This window comes from Elephantulus edwardii, unplaced genomic scaffold (genome assembly GCF_000299155.1).
Source record: "Elephantulus edwardii isolate Elephantulus edwardi_28Jun2011 unplaced genomic scaffold, EleEdw1.0 scaffold00209, whole genome shotgun sequence".
NCBI lineage: Eukaryota > Metazoa > Chordata > Mammalia > Macroscelidea > Macroscelididae > Elephantulus > Elephantulus edwardii.
The window spans coordinates 489,486-513,427 of record NW_006399959.1 but is presented as its reverse complement, the minus strand read 5'-3'; the positions used below and the strand labels follow the sequence as shown (position 1 = coordinate 513,427).

Sequence of the window (23,942 nt, the reverse complement as noted above, 5' to 3'; positions counted from 1 at the left end):
AGACCAGATGAGTTGTGGGAGGATGTTAAATGTATCATTCAGGAAGAGTGCAAACGGTCATTACAAAGACAGAAGAGGAAGAAAAGACCAAAATGAGTGTCAGAAGAAACTCTGAAGATTGCACTGGAACATAGAGAAGCTAAAGCACAAGGAAGAATCCAAGACACTAAAGAGCTGAACAGAAGATTCTAATAGGCAGCATAGAATGACAAAGCGAAATACTACAATGAAGTGTGTGAGGAGCTAAAGTCGGAAAATCAAAAGGGCCGAACTTGTTCAGCATTTCTTAAGCTCAAGGAACTGAAGAGCAAATTCAAACCTCGAGTTGCTAAGGATGCTTTAGGCAGAATGTTAAACGATCCAGGAGGTATCAAAAGAAGATGGAAGGAATATACTGAGCCATTATACCGAAAGGAATTGGCAGATACAGAAGAATTTAATGAAATAGCATTTGAGTCAGAGCCTATGGTGATGAAGGCTTTGTGATGAAGAGCCTACGGTGATGAAGGTTCAAGCTGCTTTGAAGGAAATAGCAAAAAAATAAGGCCCCCAGAATAGATGATATACCAATTGACATATTTTAGCTAACAGATGCTGCTGTGGATGTGCTCACCAAGTTGTGCCAAGAAATCTGGAGAACAACCACTTGGCCAACTGACTGGAAGAGGTCTATATTTGTTCCCATCCCAAAGAAGGGCGACCCAACTGAGTGTGGAAACTACAGAACAATCTCATTGATTTCACATGCAAGCAAGATTCTACTGAAGATTATCCAAAAACGACTGGAACAGTACATCAGCAGAGAACTGCCAGAAGTCCAGGCTGGGTTTAGAAGAGGTCGTGGTACTAGGGATATTGTAAGTGATTTTAGATGGATCTTAGCTGAAAGCAGAGAATACCAGAAGAATGTCTATCTGTGTTTCATTGATTAGGCAAAGGCATTTGACTATGTGGATCATAACAAACTGTGGCTGACTCTGAGAAAAATGGGAATCCCAGAACATTTAATCGTGCTAATGCGAAACCTATACTTGGACCAAGAGGCAGTCATCAGAACAGAGCAGGGCAACACTGCATGGTTCAAAACTGGGAAGGGTGTATGCCAGGGATGTGTCCTATCTCCATACCTTTTCAACCTGTATGCAGAGCAGATTATCCGAGAGGCTGGGCTCTATGAGGAGAAGCATGGCGTTAGGATTGGTGGACAATCTATCAACAATCTGCATTAAGCAGATGACACAACTTTGCTCGCTGAAACTGAGGAGGACCTTATGCACTTACTGCAGAGGGTCAAGGACTGCAGCCTTCAGTATGGACTGAGGCTCAATGTCAAGAAGACAAAAATTCTCAGCACTGGACCAATCGGTAGCATCAGGATGGATGGCGAAGAGATTGAGAGTGTTCACAGCTTCAGTTTGCTCAGCTCCATGGTCAACACTCTTGGCACCAGTAGCCAGGAAATAAAAAAACGTATTGCGATGGGAAAGTCTGCGGTTAGGGACCTCTCTAAAGTACTCAAGAGCAACGGCGTCTCTCTGGAGACTAAGGTGTGCCTGATACAGGCCATGGTTTTTGCAATCACTTGTTATGCATCAGAGAGTTGGACAATGACTAGGGAGGATAGAAGGAGAATTGACGCCTTTGAGCTGTGGTGCTGGAGAAGAGTATTGAATGTACCATGGACTGCCAAGAAAACAAACAGATTCATTTTAGAGAGGGTTAAACCAGGCTGCTCCTTGGAGGCAAGGATTCTGGGGCTTCGTCTGACATACTTTGGACATGTTGTAAGGAGAGACAGGTCTTTGGAGAGGGACATCATGCTGGGTAGAGTGGAGGGACAGCACAGGAGGGGAAGACCCTCTATGAGGTGGATTGATTCAGTGACTGGGGTAATAGGGATGGGTGTGTCAGAGTCAATGAGATTGGCATGGGATAGAGAACGGTTTAGGGCTGTTGTACATAGGGTCGCTATGAGTCGCAAACGACTCGACGGCACATAACAACAACAACAACTACCCCAGCCCCCCAGGGCCTCTCTATAGGACAGTACAGCTAACGCGAGGGTCTCTCTATAGTTAACAGTACAGCTACCCCACAGGGTCTCTCTTTAGGATACAGTACAGCTACCCTCCAGGGTTATCCACAAGGGCAGTGCCTACTCTGGCTATCCCACTAGATTTAAAAGAAGCCGTTTTAGCAGCAGCAATTGGGAATGTCAACACCAACAAGGAAGAGGAAGCAGCATGTGCCCTTTGGGGCCAGAGACTCCTGCACATCCTCAGCCAAGAACAAGAGACTGACATGAGACCACGCTGACTTGGGACTGCTGCCCCACGGAGCCAGAGCCAAGGTCTTTGCTGAGGGAAGACGTCATAACGGTCAGGACTAAGGGGACTTTGTGACACTGACTTAAGCCATGGGGCTGAAAGTCAGAGGGCCTGTGACCATGTTGAGAAGCTGTATGGATGACTGAATTATACTCTTAATTTCCTTAGTAAAAACCAAAATGCTGAGTAAGATTCTTTAAAGTCTGTTCTCACTACAACAAATTTTGGATGCAGTAGAGCAGTAAGACTGGTGCTGGAATTAGTAAAAGTAGGTGCAGAAGTGTGTGGGACCATGTACAACCTTCCAGGAATTAATTTGTTTTTTGTCCCTCCCCCTTAATCTTTTGAGATTTTAATGAAAGTTTATAGAGAACATGGATTTCTATCCATTCACTGTTGCACATTTTCCTCCCTGCCCATTGCCCCAATTAACTTTTCTCTTTGAAAAAAAAAACACAACCAAAAACAATTACGCACCGTTTTCCCCTCCCCCTCAGTACACTTTACTATGTAGCTCTTACTCTGGACTGTTGTCATGTAAATAATACTTAATCATATATTCCTTTTTTAAGCAGTTCTTTCTCTCAGCTGTTTCAATGCAGGGTACAATATTGATCCCCTCTTTTCTTCGTTTCCATCCCCAACCCCCATGTCAGTCCTGTTTTACAAGCCGCATTAATGCAGTATTTGTCCTTTTGCGATTGAGATATTTCACTCAGCATAATGTTCTCCAGGGTCACCCATTTCGTATAATATTTTATGAGTTCCTTGTTTTTCAGTGCTGCATAGCATTCCATCTCTATCCATTTGTTGATGGGCATTTGGGTTGTTTCCATCTCTTTGCTATTGTGAACAAAGCCACATGGGTGTGCATATATCTGCTCAGGTGGCAGTTCTAGTTTCTTCAGGGTCTATCCCCAGTGGTGTAATTGCTGGGTCAAGTGGTATTTCTGTTTCCAACTTTTTGAGAAAGTGCCATACTGCCTTCCATAGTGGTTGTACCATTTTATACTCCCACCAACAGTTCCAGTTTCTCCACAACCTCGCCAGCATTTGTTGTTTGATGCTCTTTTGAATTCTGCTATTACTGGGGTGACATGATATCTCATGGTTGTTTTGATACAGGAATTAGTTTTGAGTCATGGATACTGCTGGTAGAGACTGTTCCCCTTTGTGGAGTGAGTACAAGTCAGACTTGACCATCTTCATTCTGTCTATTACTTTTATACAGTTAGGAGTTAATTTAGATATGTTTTATCCTGTACAACTCAAAAGTTTCACAGAATAACCTTCAGAAAAAGTGGGCAAGGTTAAGGATTTTAACCATGTTGGTATTACTGTGTTGGCAAAAAAAAAAAAAAAGGAATATATAACACATCATGAGTAAGGAGTTGTGCTGGGTAAGGAGTTGTGCTGTCAACCCAAAAACAAGCAGTTTAAATCCACCTACTACTCTGAGAGAGAAAGATACACAATCCCCTCTTGTGCAATTAACAGCCTCTATGAACTCACAGGAAGGTCAGCTGAGTTGGTTCTGACTCCACAGCAATGAGCTGTTGTTTTGTTTTCACCAGAATATTGAACAAATTTGCCTTAGAAATGCAACCAGAATTAAAATCAAGTATGAGGAGACTGCCTCACACCACAGTACATTTAATTTGGGTCCACAATGGCTACATGGTGGAGTGGACCTGGGGGAGGGTTTGTAAAATAATGAAAGAATCTTTTCTTTTACTTTTCCAAGAGGATAATGTCTGGTGGGGGGGGAGCCTTGGGAGGGGACAAATCTACAACAATGAATGAATAGAAATCCAAAGCCTCTGTAAATTTTCACTGAAATTAATAACAAATTTAAATAAAAAAAATAATTAAGTTAGAGTAAGGATGGCAATGGAACCACCTTACCTCTGTAACTTGATTTGTGCCACTATTAGAACCTCTACTCAGAATATTATTGCTTTTCAATTTTTGACTCATGCACTTTTAACTTGTTAAATTTGTATCTTCTAGGCTGCAACACTTCCATGATACATCTTCAAGGATATGAACATGTATGGCTAAGCACAATTAATAACAGTGCATCTAAATTCCAAAATCAATTTCCATAACAGTCTATGTGTTTCCTACTGCCAAGGAGGCCCTTTAGAGTAGTGAGAGAAGACATTCACCCTGAAACCCACAGCGTCCCTTTTCAGCAGGAAGTAGCTAAGAGAATATGCCATCCCCTTTTCCTTATGAATCAGGGTGAAGTCTCTCTCAGGGAGGAGTGATAGGGAATGGCAAGGGACACACTGACAAAGGAGATTAATCAGAACTGGCTTTGACAAGCACTGTGGCAATTGGACAATTAAAACAGACATTGGAGAGGGAAAGAAGAACGAACTGGGGATGAGGGTGGAGAAAACAGTGCAACAATGAATGAATGAAAACCCAAAATCTCTGTAAAGGTTCATTAAAACTAATAAAATTTAATAAAAAAAATCAAATGATGTCTTGCAATAGGTGTATCTGCTGTGCCAAGGACCTCTTAAAATGCTAAGAATGTCACTTTGAGAACTAAGGTGCACCGGACCCAAGCCATAGTATTTTTAATTGCTTTACATACTTGTGAAAGTTGGACAATAAATAAGGAAGAAACTGTTGCAAAACTGTTGCCTTTGAATTGGAGTGGGTGAAGAGTACTAAATATATCATAGACTACCAAAAACCAAACAAATCTTGGAAGTGTATCTAGAATGCTTCTTAGTAGCAAGGATGGTGAGACTTTTTCTCCCATACTTCAGGCATCCAGTCAGGAGAGGCTAATCTCTGGACAAAAGCAACATGCTTGGTAAAGTAGAGAATCACTGAAAGAGGGAATTGACACAGTGGCTGTGAGGATGTGCAGATAAGGTAGGATTGTACTTTCTACATGGTGTTGCTGAGTTGGAAGTGACTCTCTGGCACCTAATGAGAGTTATGAATGAAAGCACAGTGCTCCTCTGCAAACACAGTGATGCTAGTGAGCTGCAGGTGAGCGCTGTCTATATGTGCACAACAGCACCTGAAAGTACAACACAGCAGTCCAGGACTAAGCAGGTCCTCTCAGACTAAACAGTCAACAAAATAACACTTGGATGCTGCTCTCAACAGATCTTCAACCATGTGAGCAAAGTAGATAGCTTCCTCAGGACAGCTCATCTTAAGACTGGAAAGTGGTATAAGGAACCATGGACACTCCTGTCATTCATTGTATCAACAATGCTTCTAATGACAACTAGGCACAGAGCATGAAGGCTGTGTGCCTTCATGGGGACCTGGACACACATGTCAACACCAGTGGAAAAGCTTAAAGGGTCCAAGGCTCAGGGCAGCCTGTTTCCTGTCAGGGTTTCAAGTCAGAAACTTGAGAAGAACCACATGGTTTTCAAGATCAGACAGCAATGGGAGGAGACTCCACCTGTTATAGACACACTGGGCTCCAGACACACTGGTGTCTAGCCCCTTGGGTTCACATTAAGCAGGGTTGGGAATGGAGAGGGCATCTGTGGAGGAAGCATTCATAAACAGATGCCTTCTGTTTGATTTAGAAGCCCTGCAGTGCAGTGGTTAAAGCACTTAGCTGTTAAGGAAAAGCCACTATGGAACCCACTAGCTTCTCTGTGGTAGACAGCAGCAGTAGTCTGCTTCTGGAAAGATTTACAGGCTCTGTCCCACAGGTTGCCTAGGAGTTGGAATAAATTTGGTTGCAGTGGGTGGGTAGGTAGCGTTTCAATCACTTTATGTGGCATCTTTCTGCTAAAAACCAAAGATGTTGTTGTTCGTCAGTCACCTGTGATTCATAGCGACTCTATGTACAACAGCCCTAAACCCTGCTGTATCCTGTGCCAATTTCACTGTCTCTGACACATCCACTCCGACTATCCCAGTCACTGAAATCAATCCACCTCACAGAGGGTTTTCCTCTCCTGTGCTGTCCCTCCACCCTCTCAACCATGACGTCCCTCTCCAAGGACTGGTCCCTCCTTGCAACATGTTTAAAATATGTCAGACAAAGCTTCAGAATCTTTGCCTCCAAGGAGCATCCTCTTTTAACCCTCTCTAGGATGAACCTGTTCGTTTTCTTAGCAGTCAATGGTATAGTCAATACTCTTCTCCAACACCACAGCTCAAAGGCATCAATTCTCCTGTCATCCTAAGTCACGGTCCAGCTCTCTGACACATAGTAAGTGGTTGCAAAGATCATGGCCTGCATCAGGCGCATCTTAGTCTCCAGAGTGACATCACTGCTCCTCAGTAGTTTGGAAAGGTCCCTAACAGCAGACTTTCCCATTGCAATACGCCTTTTAATTTCCTGGCTGCTGGTGCCAAGAGTACTCTAAAAAATTAGAACCAAAAAACTTCAAACCCATTACCAAATGGAATCCAACTTGTGGTGACCCTCCACCAGGTCTCTGAGGGTATAAATCTTTATAGGAGAATTTCTCTTCCTCTGTAGGTTCAAACCACCAACATTATGGGTAGCAATACATTACAAAAAGCATTAAGCCACCAGGGATCCTTTAAGAAGGCCCAGTACAGGTAAAATTCCACTTGCCCTGAAGGCTGGAATTTGAGAAATGAAAATGAAATTCTTCTCTGTGCTATCATCTTAAAAAACTTAAACACTTTGCTAAAGGAACAAACCAAGTGCCACTGTGGCCACCAATCACTCCCTAAATTGCTGCCAGATTTTTCTTCTCCTTTACTCTGCCCACCTGTCCACTTGTAGATGAGTGTTTAATGAGTCCACCAGGGCTGTGCAGGGGAAGATGGGCAGTGTATTCCTTTAGTCACAGCCCTGTGAGCTGAGTGGTATGTGTCTTGTGTCAAAGCTGCTCCAACAGCAGTGTTGCTGGCTCATGGATGTAATAATATTTCTCTCCAAAGACTGTTATTTCTTACGCACCTCTCTGTATCTTCCCTTCCTTTAGTGATATTGTAAACATCCCCTTACTGTATAGTCTTCTCCTTTACCCACCTTAACATGTGTCTATGATCCACTCAGAGAGTTTGTTAAGTTTCTTTGGCTGGTTGTGTTTGAAAGATACCAGTGAGTTTTGGCTGCCTGCCACAGTGCAGGAGCCCTGGTGGCACAGAGCACTGAGTTGCTACCTGAAAGGCAGTGACTGGAATAGATCAATCACTCAGAGGGAGAAAGGGGAGACATCTACTATAGAGATTCATCTTCTCAGAAACTTGGTAGAGGTCTGCCATGAGTCGAAAGTGACTTGAAGAGGGTATGTTGCTTATTCGGGTTGTTGTTCAAGTGTCCTGGTGACACAGTGGTTACACACTTGGAAGCTACTGGAAGGTTGGTGATTGGAAGCTACAATCAGCTTCTGTAAAGACCAGACTTGGAAACCTATGCAGTGGCTCTACTCTGCCTACAGGGTGGTTTGATTCAGAGTTGATTCAACAGCAGTGAGTTTTGTGCTTCATTTTTCTCCCTACATTATGGTGTAGAGTGACAAGTCAGCATAACCATACTTAGTTGAACTGTGTCTAAACAGAGTCCTGGGCTTCATGCACAAGGAAGTTAATCACACATGGTCTGTAATAGTGGATGTCAGACAGTAGTGCAGGCTGGCTGGTACTGAGCTGAGTGCTGATCAAATCACAGTGCAGTCCAACCAGAGGATCTTGTGAACTGGCCCAAGGCTGCAGAAGAAGTCTGTCTAAGGTGAAAAAAACAAGATGCTGGACCATGTATCATGCCCTAGTGTCATGAGCATGCCTTCCTCTGAAATGAAATACACTGCTCTCTAGGATATTCCAATGCCAGCAACTCTATATAGGCTGTGAATTCTAGAGGAAAGAGAAGTGCCTAACAGGGTTTCTAAGACTGTAATCCTTACGGAAGCAGACTGCAATGGAAACTTTTCAATGTTTACAGATCTTTTTAAAAACAAATGCGCAAAATCATACATTGTTGAGTCAACTCCAACAGAGATCCTACAGGGTTGAGAACTGAGCCAAGCACATTGCCTCATCCTTTCTCTGCAGAGCAGTTTGTGAATTTTAGCCTCTGATCTTAGGGCCACTATAGCTTCTTCCATATACATTCATTACTGTTAAGTTGTTCTGACTGTCCTGGGGGAGGCCCTCAAACAGTTGCTGGTCTGTGGGTTTGGGCTGGGGAGGGAGCTGCTTCTGCCTGGCTGCTGGTCTGTAGGTCCCTGTCAAATAGTCAAAAGCAGCAAGCTCCCTCTGGCATCCTGAACCATGTACTGCAAAACTCCCTCCATTCAATAAGACAAAATACCTACAGAGCCACCTTTGGGTCCCCAGCCCACTCAAAATGAACTAGAGAAAACTCAGAATCTCAAAAAGGCCTCTACTTCATCTCTGATGCTCATTTAAATTATAACCATGTTATATAGACAATGAGTAAAGATGACAGAAGAATTGATGCCTTGAGTTGTGGTGCTGGAGAAGAGTACTGATCATGGACTGTCAAGAGAACAAATAAATAGGTCTGTCCTGGGGAGGGTAAAACTAGGTTGCTCTCTGGAAGAAAGGATTTTGATGCTCTGTCTCATGTACTTAGGGCATGTGGCCAGGAGGGATCAGTCCTTAGAGAAGGACACCATGCTTGGAAGGGTGGAGAAACACTGCAGAGGGGAAGATAGTGGAGGAGATGGACTGATATAGTGACTAGGGTAATGGGGGTAGGTGTGTTCATGACAGTGAAGACTGGCTCAGGATATGACAGGGTTCATAATTATTGTACACAGGGTTGCTATGAGTTGCAGGCTACTAGACAGCACATAACAAAATAATGAGGGAGCTCTGATGGCTGAGTGATAAGGAATTGTGCTCTCAACCCAAAGGCCATCAGATGGTCCAGAGGAGAAAGGTGGGTTATCTCCTCCTGTGCGATTTACTCTCTCTGAAAATCCACTGGAGGGTCAACTATGGCACACAACAGCAGCACACAGATAAAGAGAGTAAGGCTATAAAGTACCTAGGAGCCCTGGTGGCACTGGAATTAAAGCATCCAGTTGCTAACAAAGATCAGTGATTCAAATCTATGTACCATTTTCTTCTTAGAAGAAAGACAAGGCAGTGGGATTCCACAAAGATTTCTCAGTGCCACTGGCTCAATGCCAACTCATGGCCACCTGGCACTGGGTTATGAGGCTGTAACTCTCCAGGGGAGGAGATGGTTCTTCTTTCTCCTTTGGAGCAACTGGACTGTTAAGAACGATGACCTTTAGGTTAGCAGCCCAGCATGGTATGTGCTGTCATCAGAGTTCCTTTCTGTAAAGATGAAAGCCTTGGAAACTGTACTGGGCAGTTCTACGAGGCCACTGTGTGTTGACTTAATGGTGGTGGGTTTATTTCCTTTTGGTGGTAAAATGTCTAAAGCATTCAGCTAGCCAAGGAGTCAGTGGTTTAATTTTACCAGCTGCTTACCAGGATGCTGTGTCCATTTCTATGCAGCCTTGGGAGCCCCAAAACCAGTCCCACTGTCCTGCAGGATCATTATGGCTGAAATGGAGTCCATGGCAGCATGTGTGAACAAGCTCTGGCACCCTCACCTCTGTGTCTTGGCCTTAGCACAGGAAGGAAGCTGGCAGCTTCCTCTTTTGTGAGGACACTCCTGAAGTGAGAACACACCGGGCACAAAGTCCAAAACTGAGAAAAGCATGGGGCAAGAGGTAGCCTTCCATCTCTGTCATGGTTTAGTTGTGGGTTTATAACTTGGTAAATAATTTCTTTGCTTATCATTTTATTTTTTTAAGGAGGCTCAGGGTTATTGTGGCCTTATACTCCAAGTCCAAATCATTCAGAACTTGAATTAAAATCCAGAAAGGTGTATGCAGTGCTGTGTCCTTTAACCACACCTACTCAAGTCTGTATGCTGAGCAAATAATTCAATAACTTGGACTTTATGAACAAGAATGAGGGAAGAACTAATAAATAGCATGCTATATGCAGGTGACTAACCTTGCCTGCTAAAATGGAAAAGGACTGGAAGAGCTTCCTGAGGATAATCAAAGACTATTGCTATCAATGTGGGTTATACCTTCATACAATGCAAACAAAAATTCTCACAACCAAATCAATAGATGACATCAAGATAAATGGAGCAAAGATTGAAGCTGTGAAAGACTTCAATTTACTTGGATACACAATCAACACCCACGAAGTTCAACTCATTGCCACTGAGTAGGAACGGAGCTGACCCTCCACTGGGTTTTCAAGGCATGGGAGGAAACTGTCCATCTTTTTACTGAGGAACCACTGGTGGAAGTGAACTGCCAGTCTTTGGAGGCGTGGCCCTTGTGCTAACTCCCTGCAGACTACGCCACTGGACATATTACATTGGGTAAATTTGCTGACAAGGACCTTTTTTAGGTGTTAAAGAGAAAGAATGTCAATTTAAAGAATAAGGTGCACTTGACCCAAGTCATAGTTATTTTTAATTGTTTCATGTGCCAGTGAAAGTTGGGACAATGAATAAGGAAGATCATAGACGAACTGGTGCCTCTCAAGTGCTGGTGAATACTGAATGTACCACTGACCGCAAAAAGAATAACTGTCGTGTTAGAAAGGTTGCTCCTTACAAGCAAGGATGGTAAGAATTTTGTTCACATACTTTGGGCAATTCCTGGAGCAGGTCATCAGGCACAGAAAAGTGAAGGACGGTGACCCTCAATGGGATAGACTGCAGTAGTTACAGCAAGAGCCTACACGGGCACAGGGTCAGGACTGGGCAGGGTTTGTTCTGTTGTACATGAGTTGCTATGAGTCGGAGCTGACTTGTGGGCAGCCAAGAATAACAAGGCTGGGATAAATAAAAGGACAAGAAAATAACTTGTCAGTTATTTTTGAGCAACTACAATCTTATAATAGGCCTGAGTTAGCAGTGGTTAAAGCACATGGCTGCTAAATGAAAAGCCAGTGATCTGAGCCCACTAGCTGCTCTGTGGAGGGAAGATGTGCAGACTGCTTTATTTTCTCCTGCAGGTGGTTCTGAACCACTGACCTCTCAGATACAGCAGCACTGCACATCATATACTACACCAGCAAGGCTCTTTTCTATAATGATTTACAGCTTTAGAAAGCTGACAAGAGTTTGCTTGAATCAGCATTAATCCGATGACAGTGCGTTTGATTTATAATCACAAAGATAACAGAGACTGGCAAGTTAGACAGGGTTTATAAGATTATCTCTTCAAAACTTGAGGGCTTTTCAAGGATACATTCCCAAACATTTTCAAGTTAACTGCCTGCACCAGCGAGATAGCAAGCTCTCTCTGTGACAGTGTTTTATAACCAAACCTGCTGACAGAAGCCTCCTGCATCCAGAGGAGACTCATCAGGACAGAGATGCAGCTGGAGGAAACACCTGATTCTCTCCAGGACCATGACTGTCCAAGCCTGGCACAGGATATCCTTGTCCCTGACAGCCCTCACTGTCCACTTGGCTCAAGTTTCTACTGTTACTATACTGGGAAAGTGGGTCAGGTGTCCAGTTTGATGAAGCGGTGTGGACAGAAAATTTAAGTGGACTTTAAGGTCTGAGAGGGGTAGCTTGTGTAGTCCTGGCCTACTGTATTCTAAGGATTATTGGCCACTGGTTTTACTACAAATTACAGTATTAACTTGCCAGATGTGCTCCACCTTTGAGATGGACGAGGATATAGGAAGAACTCTGACTGGGATCTGAGATGTTTTTCAACAAAATCCTCCAATGTTTTCTCTTACTTTCTTGTCTAATAAAACAATCAGGAACAGTTAATCCTGTTTCCTGAAAAGGACTTGCGAAAGATCTGACAGGAAGGCTGCTATACAAACCATTGGGCAGTCTCAATTGGTTTGTTTTTGGATGCTTCTTGGCATCTAAGAGTTAAATAAACACTGCCATCTACACCCCCACCCCCAATGCTACTGAATTAATTCTGACACAAGGCACAATCCACTGGATTTCTAAGGCTGCAAATTGTTACGGAAGGAGATCAAACATCTTTTCCTTTGGAGCAGCTGGTGGATTCGAACTGTCACCTGTGGTAGAAGCCCCAGGTGTAATACATTACACTGCCAGGCCTGCTTTCTGCCATATATAGCCCTGACCAAACCTTTGAGGCCTGGAGTCAGTTTCTTATGATGAGCACTCACCAGTGGTGGCACTTGCCCAATGTGACCATTGTGCACCTGAGACTTGCTCTTTTGATGAGGTCACCCGGTGAAGCTGGCACATTCTGCTGAAATAATTTTCTCCTTCTATTTCCATGAAAACAATTCTGAAAATGATTGTGGACTATTTCTGTCCTGGCCCTCAGCATTCTGAGAGCCCAATTCAACATCTCATTAAGCCTTCCCTCCATTTTCAGAGAAGCCAGTTCTTTTCCTCACTGTGGGCTGCTAACACCATCACAACTCATTAGATGGTCTGGGAGGGGATTGTTGTTATGTGACAGCTGACCCTCCAGTGGGTTTTCAGAAGCTGTAAATCACAAGGCAGGAAGCTTCCCTTTTTCTCCCTTGGAGCAGCTGGCGGATTTGAACCACTTGCTTATGTGTTGGCAGTGCAACTTTAAGACACCAATGTTCATCAGACGTGGTAAAAGACAGGAGAGGAAAAACCAGTTTCCTAGAAGACTGAAGTCATTATATCCTTGTAAAAAGAACTTCTTAATATCCTATTATGCCATTACTATAGTGAATGCCAATTTATAATGATTCTGCAGGGCTGAGGGGAGGTACCTTCAGGGTGGCTTATGCTACTATCCTTACATAAGCAGATAGCCATATCTTTTTCCCATGAAGCAACCAGTGAGTTCAAACCACCCATTTTTTTGTCAGCTGTCAAGCATTTTAACCACGGTGCCACCTCTCTAGTTATATTTAAACATGTAACAGTTTTACATAAAAAGATAAGGAATCAATTTTGTTCTACTCTCCCACATCATTCCATAAATGGAACAATTCTGACCAAATCCTGTTTCTTAGAAAGATAGGAACAGTCAGCCACTCTTTCAGACCATTACCTACTCAGTCCAGGGTCCAGGGTCCAGTGATAGATGAGGCCCACCCCAGGGCATGCCAGGAGTGACAGCAAACACTGAAGTGGAGGCCAAATCCAATTTCTCCTACGGCCATGAAGAGCTAATTCTCACCCCACCCTGTCAACAACCACTTCCTAAAAGCTAAGACTGCTTTAATACCTATTGCTGCTGCTAGGTGCTGCTCAGTCAGCTCCAACCCAAGCATCTCTATGTACAACAGAACAAAGTGCTGCTGGCCCTGTACCATCCTTGGTCTTTGAGATCTGCATCGTCCTCAGTTTCTGTGGTACTGAAGCCCATTGGTGCACCCACTGTCTATTCACCTCTCCTGAGTGATTAAGGGGATTGGAATTTCTTCTAAGTGTAAAAGCCACTGAAGGATTTTAGGGAATGGATGTGTGTAGTGACTTAAATAGCAACTCTCAAAAACATATGTCAAAGTCCTAGCTCCAGATAGAGGTGGAAGAAGTGTCAGTGTGTCACAATGGAAGGCACCATGGCCTGGTCCTGCATCATCCTCACACTAGCAGATACGCTGCTGGAGCCACCAAGTCAATCCATCCTATGAACAGTCTTCCTCTCCTTCACTGACCTTCTCAAATACTTGCCCTAAGCATGCTCAAGCAACTTTTCTTTCCATTTAAGGGATCCCTCATCAAAATGCATGAGGGTTTATGAACACATGGTGTCAGTCTCCTTTGAAGCATCCACCGTCTTGTAAATCCTGAGCATGGAGTCCTGTTTCAATCTTGGCTCTTCCACACTAGGGTCTCTTTTCTCAGTCCCCTTTCACTGGACCCTGACAAGCCCGATCAAGATTTTTTGAAACATGGAATGACCTCCAAGTAGCATTCCTGGAGAAGCACAATATAGTTTACATAAAAATGAATGTCATGTTGTTTTATGTTCAAAGATTTTTGTACTCAAAATCTATACTTAGCTGACCAGGTCTCAGATTCCTTTCCTTCAGAGGCACTAGGTAGCTTTTAAAATTTACCAGCTTTTCTCATTTAACTGATCCTCACTTGCCTCATGTTTCTTAACATCAGCTGGCATGCCAAACCAGTCTACAGGAATAATCCTACTTCTTCCTAAGAGGTAGGGGGTGTCATCCCCACAAGTGGCCAAGGACACAGAGGTTTGGAAAGATGAGCCACTCTACATAAATTGCAGTGCACACTCTAAACCCAACCCACTCCACTACCATTGGGATTGCCAACTTACAGTGGCCACCCCGACTCCAGATTTTGAAGATGGCAAATCTTTATGGGAGGAGGATGTCCATCTCTCATCCTTGAGGGACTGGCAGATTTGAACCACTAAGCTTTCAGTTAGCAGAAAAGATACTGATTAAAATTTGCTCCCACATCAACTAAAGTTTGCCTTCTCACTTCAGAGGCCACCCCTTACTTTCTACATGCATACTGTGTTTTATTGCACTTTGCAGATACTGTGGGTTGTTTTTTTTTTTTTTGCAGATTAAAAGTTTGTGCTGAGAAAATCCACTGATGTAATTTTTTCCAATGGTGTGCTTTGTTTCTCCGAGTCACATTTTGGGAATTCTCACAGTATTTCAAACTTTCGCATAATGTTATTGCACACTTAAAACACTGGGAAACAAACAAATCAGAGACTCACTTTATCGTGATACTGACTTTATTGCTTTGCTTTAGAATAAAACCTGCAGGATTTCTGGATCTACTTATATTTCCTTTCTCTAAGTCGGCTACATCCTTAAGTATTGCCACCTGTGGCTTGAATTTGTTTTATAGTTCCTTCAGCTTAAGAAATGCTGAGCGAGTTCGGCCCTATTGATTTTCTGACTCCAGCTCTCTGCACATTTCATTACAGTATCTTGCTTTATCGTCCCAGGCTGCCTTCTGAAATTTTCTGTTTAGCTCTTTGATTTCCTGGTTTCTTCTTTTAGCTTTGGCTTCTCGCCAAATATTCTCTAATGCAATATTAAAGAGTCTCATCTGACATTCATCTTGGTCTTTTCTTATTTTTCAGCCTTTCCATTCTTCATGGATGATTTTCTTGATATCCTCCAGAGCTCATGTTGCCTATGCTCACTGGTGCTCAAGGCCTCAAACCTGTTCCTGAGGATGGTTTTGAAATTCGAGTGGGATAGACTTAAGATCAAATTTTGGTTCCCATGGACTTGATTTCATTTTCCTCAACTTCAGCTTGAACTTGCATACGAGTAGTTGGTGATCTGTCCCACAATCAGCACCCGGCCTGGATTTCACTGCTGATAATTGAGCTTCTCCACTGAGTCTTTCCACAAATGTAATCTATTTGATTCCTATGCATGCCATCAGGTGAGATCCATGTGCACAGCCTGTGTTTATGTTTCTTATAGAAGGTATTTGCAATGAATAAATCATTGAATGTGCAGAACTCTATCATTCTATCTCTAGCCTCATTTCTCTCACTGAGCCCATATTTTCCAGCTACTGATCCTCCTTCCCGATTCCCAACTTTTGTGTGCATTTTGATTGCATGTTTGATCAACTTCTGACTGCAACAGTTGGTAGAAATCTTCTATTTCTTCCTCTTTGGCTCTAGTTGTTGGTGCATATATTTGAATGATAATGGTATTCACTGGACTTCCTTGTATGCATATGGATATTGTCCTGGTGCTCACCACATTGCATTTCAGGATGGAGCTAGAAATGACTTTTTAAATTATGAAACCAATCCCATTCTTCCTCACCTTTCCATCCCTGGCACAGTAAATCATATAATCGTCTGATTCAAAATGTCCCATGCCAAGCCATCTCATTTCACCAATACCTAGCATGTCAATATTTATGCATTCCATTTCTTTCTTAACAATGTCCAATTTTCCTACATTCCTGCTTCTCACATTCCATGTTCCAATCACTAATGTCTGCTTACAGCTGTTCCTTCTTCTCTGTATTTCCGTTTCTAAGATCTCAGTCTCAATTTCCATGTCTGCTAGTCCAAGCGATAGTCTAAGTGTGCTCTACGGCACACAGGGTTTTCAATACTTAAGGATATTTTGGGTAGAATGTTAAATGATTCACGAAGTATCAAGAGATGATGGAAGGAATATACAGAGTCATTGTATCAGAAGGAATTGGCTAACACAGAAGAATTTCATGAAATGACATATGAGCAAGAGCCTTATGGTGATGAAGGAGGAAGTTTAAATTGCTCTGAAGGAATTGGCAAAAACAAGGCTCTAGGAGTTGACAGCATACCAATTGACATATTTCAACAGACAGACACTGCCCTGGATGTGCTCACTAAGTTGTGCCAGGAAATCTGGAGAACAGCCAGCTGGCCCACTGACTGGAAAAGATCGATATTTGTTCCCATTCCAAAGAAAGGTGACCCAATAGAGTGCGGAAATTATCGAACAATATCATTAATATCACATGCAAACAAGATTCTGCTGAAAATGATCCAAAAATGTTTGGAACAATATGTCAACAGAGAACTGCCAGATGTACAGGCTGGATTTAGAAGAGGTCATGGTACTAGGGATATTATAGCTAATGTTAGATGGATCTTGGCAGAAAGCAAAGAATACCAAAAGAATGTCTATCTGTGCTTCATTGACTATGCAAAGGTTTTTGACTGTGTGGATCCCAACAAGCTGTGGCTGACTCTGAGAAGAATGGGAATCCCAGAACATTTGATTGAGCTAATGTGAAACCTATACTTTGACCAAGAGGCAGTCATCAGAACAGAGCAAGGAGACACTACACGGTTCAAAATCAAGAAGGGCATCCATCAGGGATGTATTCTGTCTCCATACCTTTTCAATCTGTATGCAGAACAGATCATCCAAGACGCTGGGCTGTACGAAGAGGAATGTGGCATCAGATTGGTGGAAGAGTCATCAATAACTTGCGTTAAGCAGATGACACAACCCTGCTTGCTGAAACTGAGGAGGACCTAAAGCACTTGCTGGAGAAGGTCAAGGACTGCAGCCTCCTATATGGATTGAAGCTCAACATCAAGAAAACAAAGATTCTCATCAACGGGCCAATTGGCAGCATCGGTATGGATGAAGAGATTGAGATAGTTAACAGTTTTAGTTTGCTTGCCTCCACAATCAACATCTTGGTAACAGCAGCCAGGAAATCAAGAGATGAATTGCATTGGGAAAGTCGGCTGTGAGGGACCTCTCAAGAGTACTGAAGAGCAACGACGTCAGGCTGGAGACTAACGTGTGCCTGATCCGGGCTATAGTCTTCGCAATTACGTGCTATGCATCAGAGAGCTGGACAGTGAATAGGGTTGACAGAAAGAGAACTGATGCCTTTGAGCTGTGGTGCTGGAGAAGAGTGTTGAATATACCATGGACTGCTAGGAGAACAAACAGGTTTGTCCTGGAGAAGGTAAAGCCAGAATGCTCCTTGGAGTTAAGGATTCTGAAGCTTTGTCTGACATACTTTGGGCACGTTGCAAGGAGGGACTGGTCCTTGGAGAGGGACAATATGTATGACAGAGTGGAGGGGCGGCGAAGGAGAGGAAGACCTTCGATGAGATGAAGCGATTCTGTGACTGGAGTGGTGGGAATAAGTGTGTTTGAGATGGCTAGGTTGGCACAGGATAGAATAGCATTTAGAGCTCTTGTACACAGGAGTGCTATGAGTCACAAACGACTGGATGGCACATAATAACAACAAGTTAGCTACATACCCATAAAAAAGATAATGTTAGTCCTGGGGTGACTCCATTTTTGTACAGCATTTTACACAGAAATATTTTGAGGGAGTTTAACATGTTTGGTCATACTATACTGCATTCACTATGCTTATGAGCATGTCAGTTAGAAAGCAAGCCTGTCCTTTACCACAAACGTCACCTGGGTATCTGGGAAAGCATGGAAATTCACAGAACTCTGATTTTCTGCTTCTGATAGCAGTTTCCACCCATGAAGATTTACAACCTTGGAAACTTAATGGTAATCTCTGTGAGCCTGACCTGAATCAATGAAAGCGTTCGCTTTTCAGGGTTTCTTTGCCAGTTAAAAAGAGAAAGACTTTTACTGAGAAAGACTGACTGATACTGCAGATGTGACAATGGCCCCAAACATGGCCACAGCTGTAAGGTGGTTCAGTGTTCTGTTCTGTTGTGTCTGAGGTCACAGTGAGCTGGAAATGAGTCATGGCACCTAATGAGTCAATTACTTGTTACACACTGGGGGATGGGGTGGGGTGTGGGTCACAGTTTACTCTCTTGCTTTCCAGGATTTTCTATTTGTCCTGTGCTCCTCTGTGACCTTACTCAGTTCCCCTTTCTGGGAATTCTCATTTTGTTGTCCTTAGGTGCCATCAAGTCAAGTACAACTCATACCAATCCTATGAACAAAAGATCTGAACCTTGATCTGTCCTGCACCATCCTCACACTTCCCAAAACATAAGAGCCTACTGCAGCAATCACTGTGCCAGTCTACTTGGTTGAGGGTCTTCCTCTCCTTTGCTGACCCTCCACTCTTCCCAGCATCATGACCTTCTCCAAAGAATAGCCACATACCCAAAATATGTGAGGCAAAGCCTCATCATTCTTGGCACCAAAGAGCACTCCGGCTGCACCCTCTCTGTGACATACCCCGTTTATTCTCCTGGCAATTCATGGGATGTTCAGTGCTCTTTTCCAACTCCACAGCTCAAAGGCATCACTTCCTATTCTGTCATCCTCATTAATTGTCCAGCTCCCAGATGCATAGCAAATGACTGGAAAGACTATGGCCTGAATCAGACCCACCTTAATCCTCAAACTGACATCATTACTTCTCAATAATTTAGAGAGGTCACTAACTCCTCACCTCTTCCCTCAGACCCCCACCACTCCCTTCCCCCCAGAATCCCAGAACTTCCACCACAGACACTGCATTGTGAGAAGCAGGAGGGCCGCTTTGGTGAGCCTTGGAGCCTAGGGTTAGGGCCTGGGTGGAGCTGCAGCAGGTGCAGATCTTGGTAGTCATTGTTGTTGTGTACTTTAGAGTCAGAACCGACGTATAGGGTCACTCTGGTGTGTTTTCAGAGGCAGTTAATCACATGGGAGGAGATTGTCCACACTTCTCTCACAGAGCAGCTAGTGGCCTCAAACTGCATGCCTCTGGGATTGCAGTGCAGCTTCTTGCCACTTGGCCACCAGAGCTCAGTCTTGGTGGTAGTAGCAAATATTCAAACAAGGACTTTGAAGCCTGAAGTGGATAAGAGTTCCATGTGAAGAGCAGTTGAACATGGGTCAGTTGGTCCTGAGAGATGGGGGATCACTGTTCTCCCCCTGCCATGTGCCACTTGTGGGTGGCCCAAGTCCATGTGAGGACGGTAGTATCCCCCGGCATTCTGGGTCTGGGTCTTCCCAGAGTCAAGGTTGCTTGGGATTGCAACCCAAAGCAGGTGGTAAAATCCATCCAAGGCTAAGTACTGGCATGAAACCAATAGTCAACAAGTACTGATAGGGAAAGTTGAAAAGAACTTCGAAGAGAGAGTTCCAAGAGGGCGTGAAACTGTTAAGAGTTCTCATTTTAGACTTCATGCAGCCCACCAAGTTTGGGCCAACCACACTGTTACTTCTGAGAAAAGTTTACAGTGCAAGCAGGGTACCTCTCCTTCTCCAAAAAACAAGCTTAACATCCACCTGTTGTTTACAGGATCCCCTTTATCTAGAAATCCTTTATCATTCTTCCCACCCATTTTCTACCCATGCTCCTGAACTGAATTCAAATGCCCTCTTTTCCAGTCAAGAGCTCCTAGGCTTCACTCCTCTCCACTCACCCCATTTTTTTCCCTGGAGCTCTTCAATGTGTGGCTAAATGCCTCCACAAATAATCAACTCCTCTGCCACGAGACCAGAAGAATCCCTAAAAACACAAGCCTCACACATACTTCTCTGAAGACTTCTCTGTGGCTACTTAAACAGCTCTGATGAGTCAGGTTGTTGCTGATGATGTTGTGTGCCATCAACTCAGAACTGGCCCATAGCTGACCCTACAGGAGGTTTTCTGAGATAATAAATCACATGGGAGGAGACAGCACATTATTCTCTTATGGAGCAGCTGTTGGATTTGAACTGCTTGTGTTTGAGATCACAGTGCAGCTACTGACCACTAGGCCACCAAATCTCATTACCTGAAGAGTCAGGTAAAGAATCTCACATCACTAGTCTTGGTTTCCCCAACTTTAGGACAGATCTGGCTAAGAAATTTTACTGCTACAACCTAAGAGTAAAGTAGCCAAAGAGAACAGAATTAAACGATGTGAAGAATAAAACTTACATGAAGAAAAACGGAATATAAGCTGAATACCTTACGCATAAAGCAAACTAATACACCTGACTTTTGTAGGAGGAATTATCTATAGAGGTGAGTAAAGAGAGATGCATGACACTATCTGAATGTAGCAGGCACACCAGGAAAGCAGTTATTACAGCTCTTATTGGGCTGAAATGGTCAACAGTCCCAGGGAATTGCTTCAAGAAAAGTTCAAACTCCAAATCCTTTGTTGTCAAGTTCATTACAACTTATGGCAACCTTCCATCAGGTTTCTGAGGCTACAACTCTTTACTGGGGGTGGGAGTGGGTGTGTGATGAGGGTGGATGATGCACTGCACTGTTCATCTTTCTCCCTCAGAGCAACTGGTAGATTCAAACCACTGTTGGGGTTAGCAGCCCAACACATAATGCACTACAACACTGGGTTCCTTGCAGTAACAACAGTATGAAACCAGTCTGGCATTCTAGTTTTACAGGAATGAGACATAACAAGGACCCTCAAGCATCTGATTCATGGGAACCTGCAAACAAGGACCAATGGGCCCTCAGGATGGATACTCACTGATCTTCTGTTCCAAAAAACTTCACAAAGAAGCATTTCTTTCCACGTGGTTTCTTCAAGTCTTTGGGTGGATTAACAATCTAGGAGGTTGGGGAAGGAGGGGGAAAAAAGAAAGATTTGATGGTAATAGTCCTGCCACTTTACTACTGTTAAATTTGTTCTTACTCATAGTGAGCCTCCAGTGAAGGGCAGAACCGCTCCAAAGGGTCTTTAACTTTACAGAAGTAGACTGTCACATCTTTCTTCCAAGAAGCGGCTGGTGGGTTTGAACCATGAACCTTTTGGTTTAAAGTTAAGCAGCACATCACCAGGGCTCTCAATGGTAAGACAGCAAGCAGCCCACTAGACTTTCACAACTCTAAGTGGGTTAAAAAAAGAAAGGAAAACAACAACAAAAAGTGTCTGTGCACACATATATATACTTACAAAGAGAACTCAAGGCTCAGCACACATCTAAACCTGGCAATTTTCTACTGAGATATGTAAAAAGATGAAAATACCCAGTAAGCTCCCATATCTAACAGGCGGCACAGTATCTCATTCACTGAAATGGCCTCATTTTCAATGTGGTTCAATGATTGATTGATCAAAATCATTTCTTCCTAGCATGATCCTGTTTCATTTCCCTCAGTAGAGAAATATTAATGACACTCTGAAAAATCCATCTTGGGTAGGAAGAGTTAAGGAAGCAAGAAATGAAGCAGGGGAAGGAAAGCAGAGAGGCACTGAAAAACACCCTATTCCAAAGGAGACAGTCTAAAGACATTACTTGGCTCCAATGAACATTTGGAATGCTGTGAGGAACCACCTTGTGCAGAATTCAGAATGCCAACTTTTGCAAAGATGCTTTGGAACAGTACATATGGCACAATGGAGTAATTTAAACTTAGTTGAGACAAAAATACTCTTTTTTACCCTACCCAAATTTAGATTTCTCTATTCCTGGATAATTACTCTGTCTGGGTCTCGTTTAAAAAGTTCTATAATGAGTTTGTTGGATTTGGATGGGGGAAGACTTCATAAATCTGATTCCTGAAAAAGCTTTTGTTGCAAGTTAAATTAAGACATGGTTTCTATTACCATGTTTTAGGTAAATAAGTTGATACCGATTAGAAAACAAACTGAGTTGGTAACTGCCTTGAGCTTGCTTTTATTCACTGAATGCTACTGTTGTGTGCCATGAGTCACAACTAACTCACAGCTGACTCTTTTTAGTTGGTTTTCAGAGGCTTTAAATCATGTATAGGTCGCCCTTGAAGCAGCTGGCAGATTCAAACTACTACTCACCTTTAAGGCGGCAGTGCACAAGCTCTCTATCCACTAGGCCACCCTAATGAGAACTCATTCACCCCCTACGCCCAGTTTGGGATGGCTTCTTTTAATTAATAGCAAGACACTCACCTTTCCTGGCCAGGGAGGGTATCGACCGAGCTTGCCCCTAGAGAAAGGAAAGAGTCAGTAACCACCTTGGGAGAGATAGTCTATCTTCTTCAACCCACTCAACCTGCTTTTCCCAAATCTCAGCTGGCACCCTCAAGAGCTAGAACAATTACCAGCCAACAGGTGTTCATATACAGGAGGACCTCAAGTCCCTAAAGTGGGAAATATTAATTATCTACATACACACTCAAAGGACGAGCACGCTTCAGGTGACAAGAAACAATAACAAAAGCATCAAGAGCCACTTGTCTCCAGCTACCCAGTGCCCAGGGTGGGGTCAGCTTCCTCAGAAACTAGACTTCCCACCATCTAGTCCGTCTGGATTCAACCTGAGGCCAGTCTGGCTTTGACAAATGACAATGGACGCCTTCCACAAGACCAAAGAACAAGCTTGACGCATATGGTGATAGTCTCGGATTGGGCAGTTGTCTGGGACACAAAAGTGAACCATGAGATAGCCAACAAGGCATTCAGCCGTAAAAGAAAACGGCCCAGTTTCGACATCACCGACCGAACCGCACGCACAGGTCGGCTCCATTACAACGCGGCTTTTGACAGGCCTGCCCGGGAGAGCTGGCTCCGCCGGAGCTCCGGCTTTCCAGCAACCTCTGCAAGACCCCCGACACCAGGCGGCCCGCGAAAGCCACATGGTGCTGGAGGCTCCCAAATCACAGTGACCGTCAGCGCCAGGCCTGGAGTGCAGCCCTTCTCCAAGTGGCCTCGAGGATCAGACCTGGGACCGCTGGGGCTACTCTCAGTCCCAGTCTCCGGGGGTCAAGCTGCCCCTTCCGCCCGACGTCTCTCCTAGCACCAGCACCTTCTCGGTTCTCCGTGGCCTGGAGCACATAGAAAAGCAACTCTAGGGCTGGTCGTAAATCCCGCGCCCTGAGCAGCAGATCCCCGAGGCATTTCGCTAGTCCCCGCCGCCTGGACTCACCAAACCAAGTCGCCGAGCCGAAGACTCACGGCCGCCATCTTAACACCCAACCACCGCCGACGCACTGGCCTCTGGGAACATCAGGTTGGCCCGGAACCGCCCATTGGCGTGTGCCGGGCCATGTGATCGGGGCCGGCTGTCATCGACCACGCTGCTGCTCTGACATCACCGCGCCCGCCATATATCATTGGCCTGCCGAGGGGCACGTGATGCGGGCGTCGCGCTCATCGCGCGCCGCGGCCCCGAAACTCTTGGCTTCTTCCCCCTCCCTCCGGCTCGTGACAACGAAGTGCCCGCGGTCGAAGGTAGCATCGGCGGCGGTGGCGAAACTGCGGCCGGACGAACTGAGGAGGCTGCCCTCAGGGCCCGGCCCGCCTC

General features: G+C 44.1%; 1 protein-coding gene across 1 annotated transcript in view; it reads right to left on the bottom strand.

The window, feature by feature from the left end:
* The window catches only part of GLYR1 (glyoxylate reductase 1 homolog (Arabidopsis)), a 60,754-nt gene extending 37,086 nt beyond the window's left edge, over window positions 1–23,668 (bottom strand). Inside the window, 3 exon segments of the mRNA XM_006903717.1 lie at window positions 21,188–21,267; window positions 22,589–22,625; window positions 23,565–23,668. Coding sequence (XP_006903779.1) covers window positions 21,188–21,267; window positions 22,589–22,625; window positions 23,565–23,668 — 221 coding nt within the window.
* Between the last annotated feature and the right edge of the window lie 274 nt (window positions 23,669–23,942).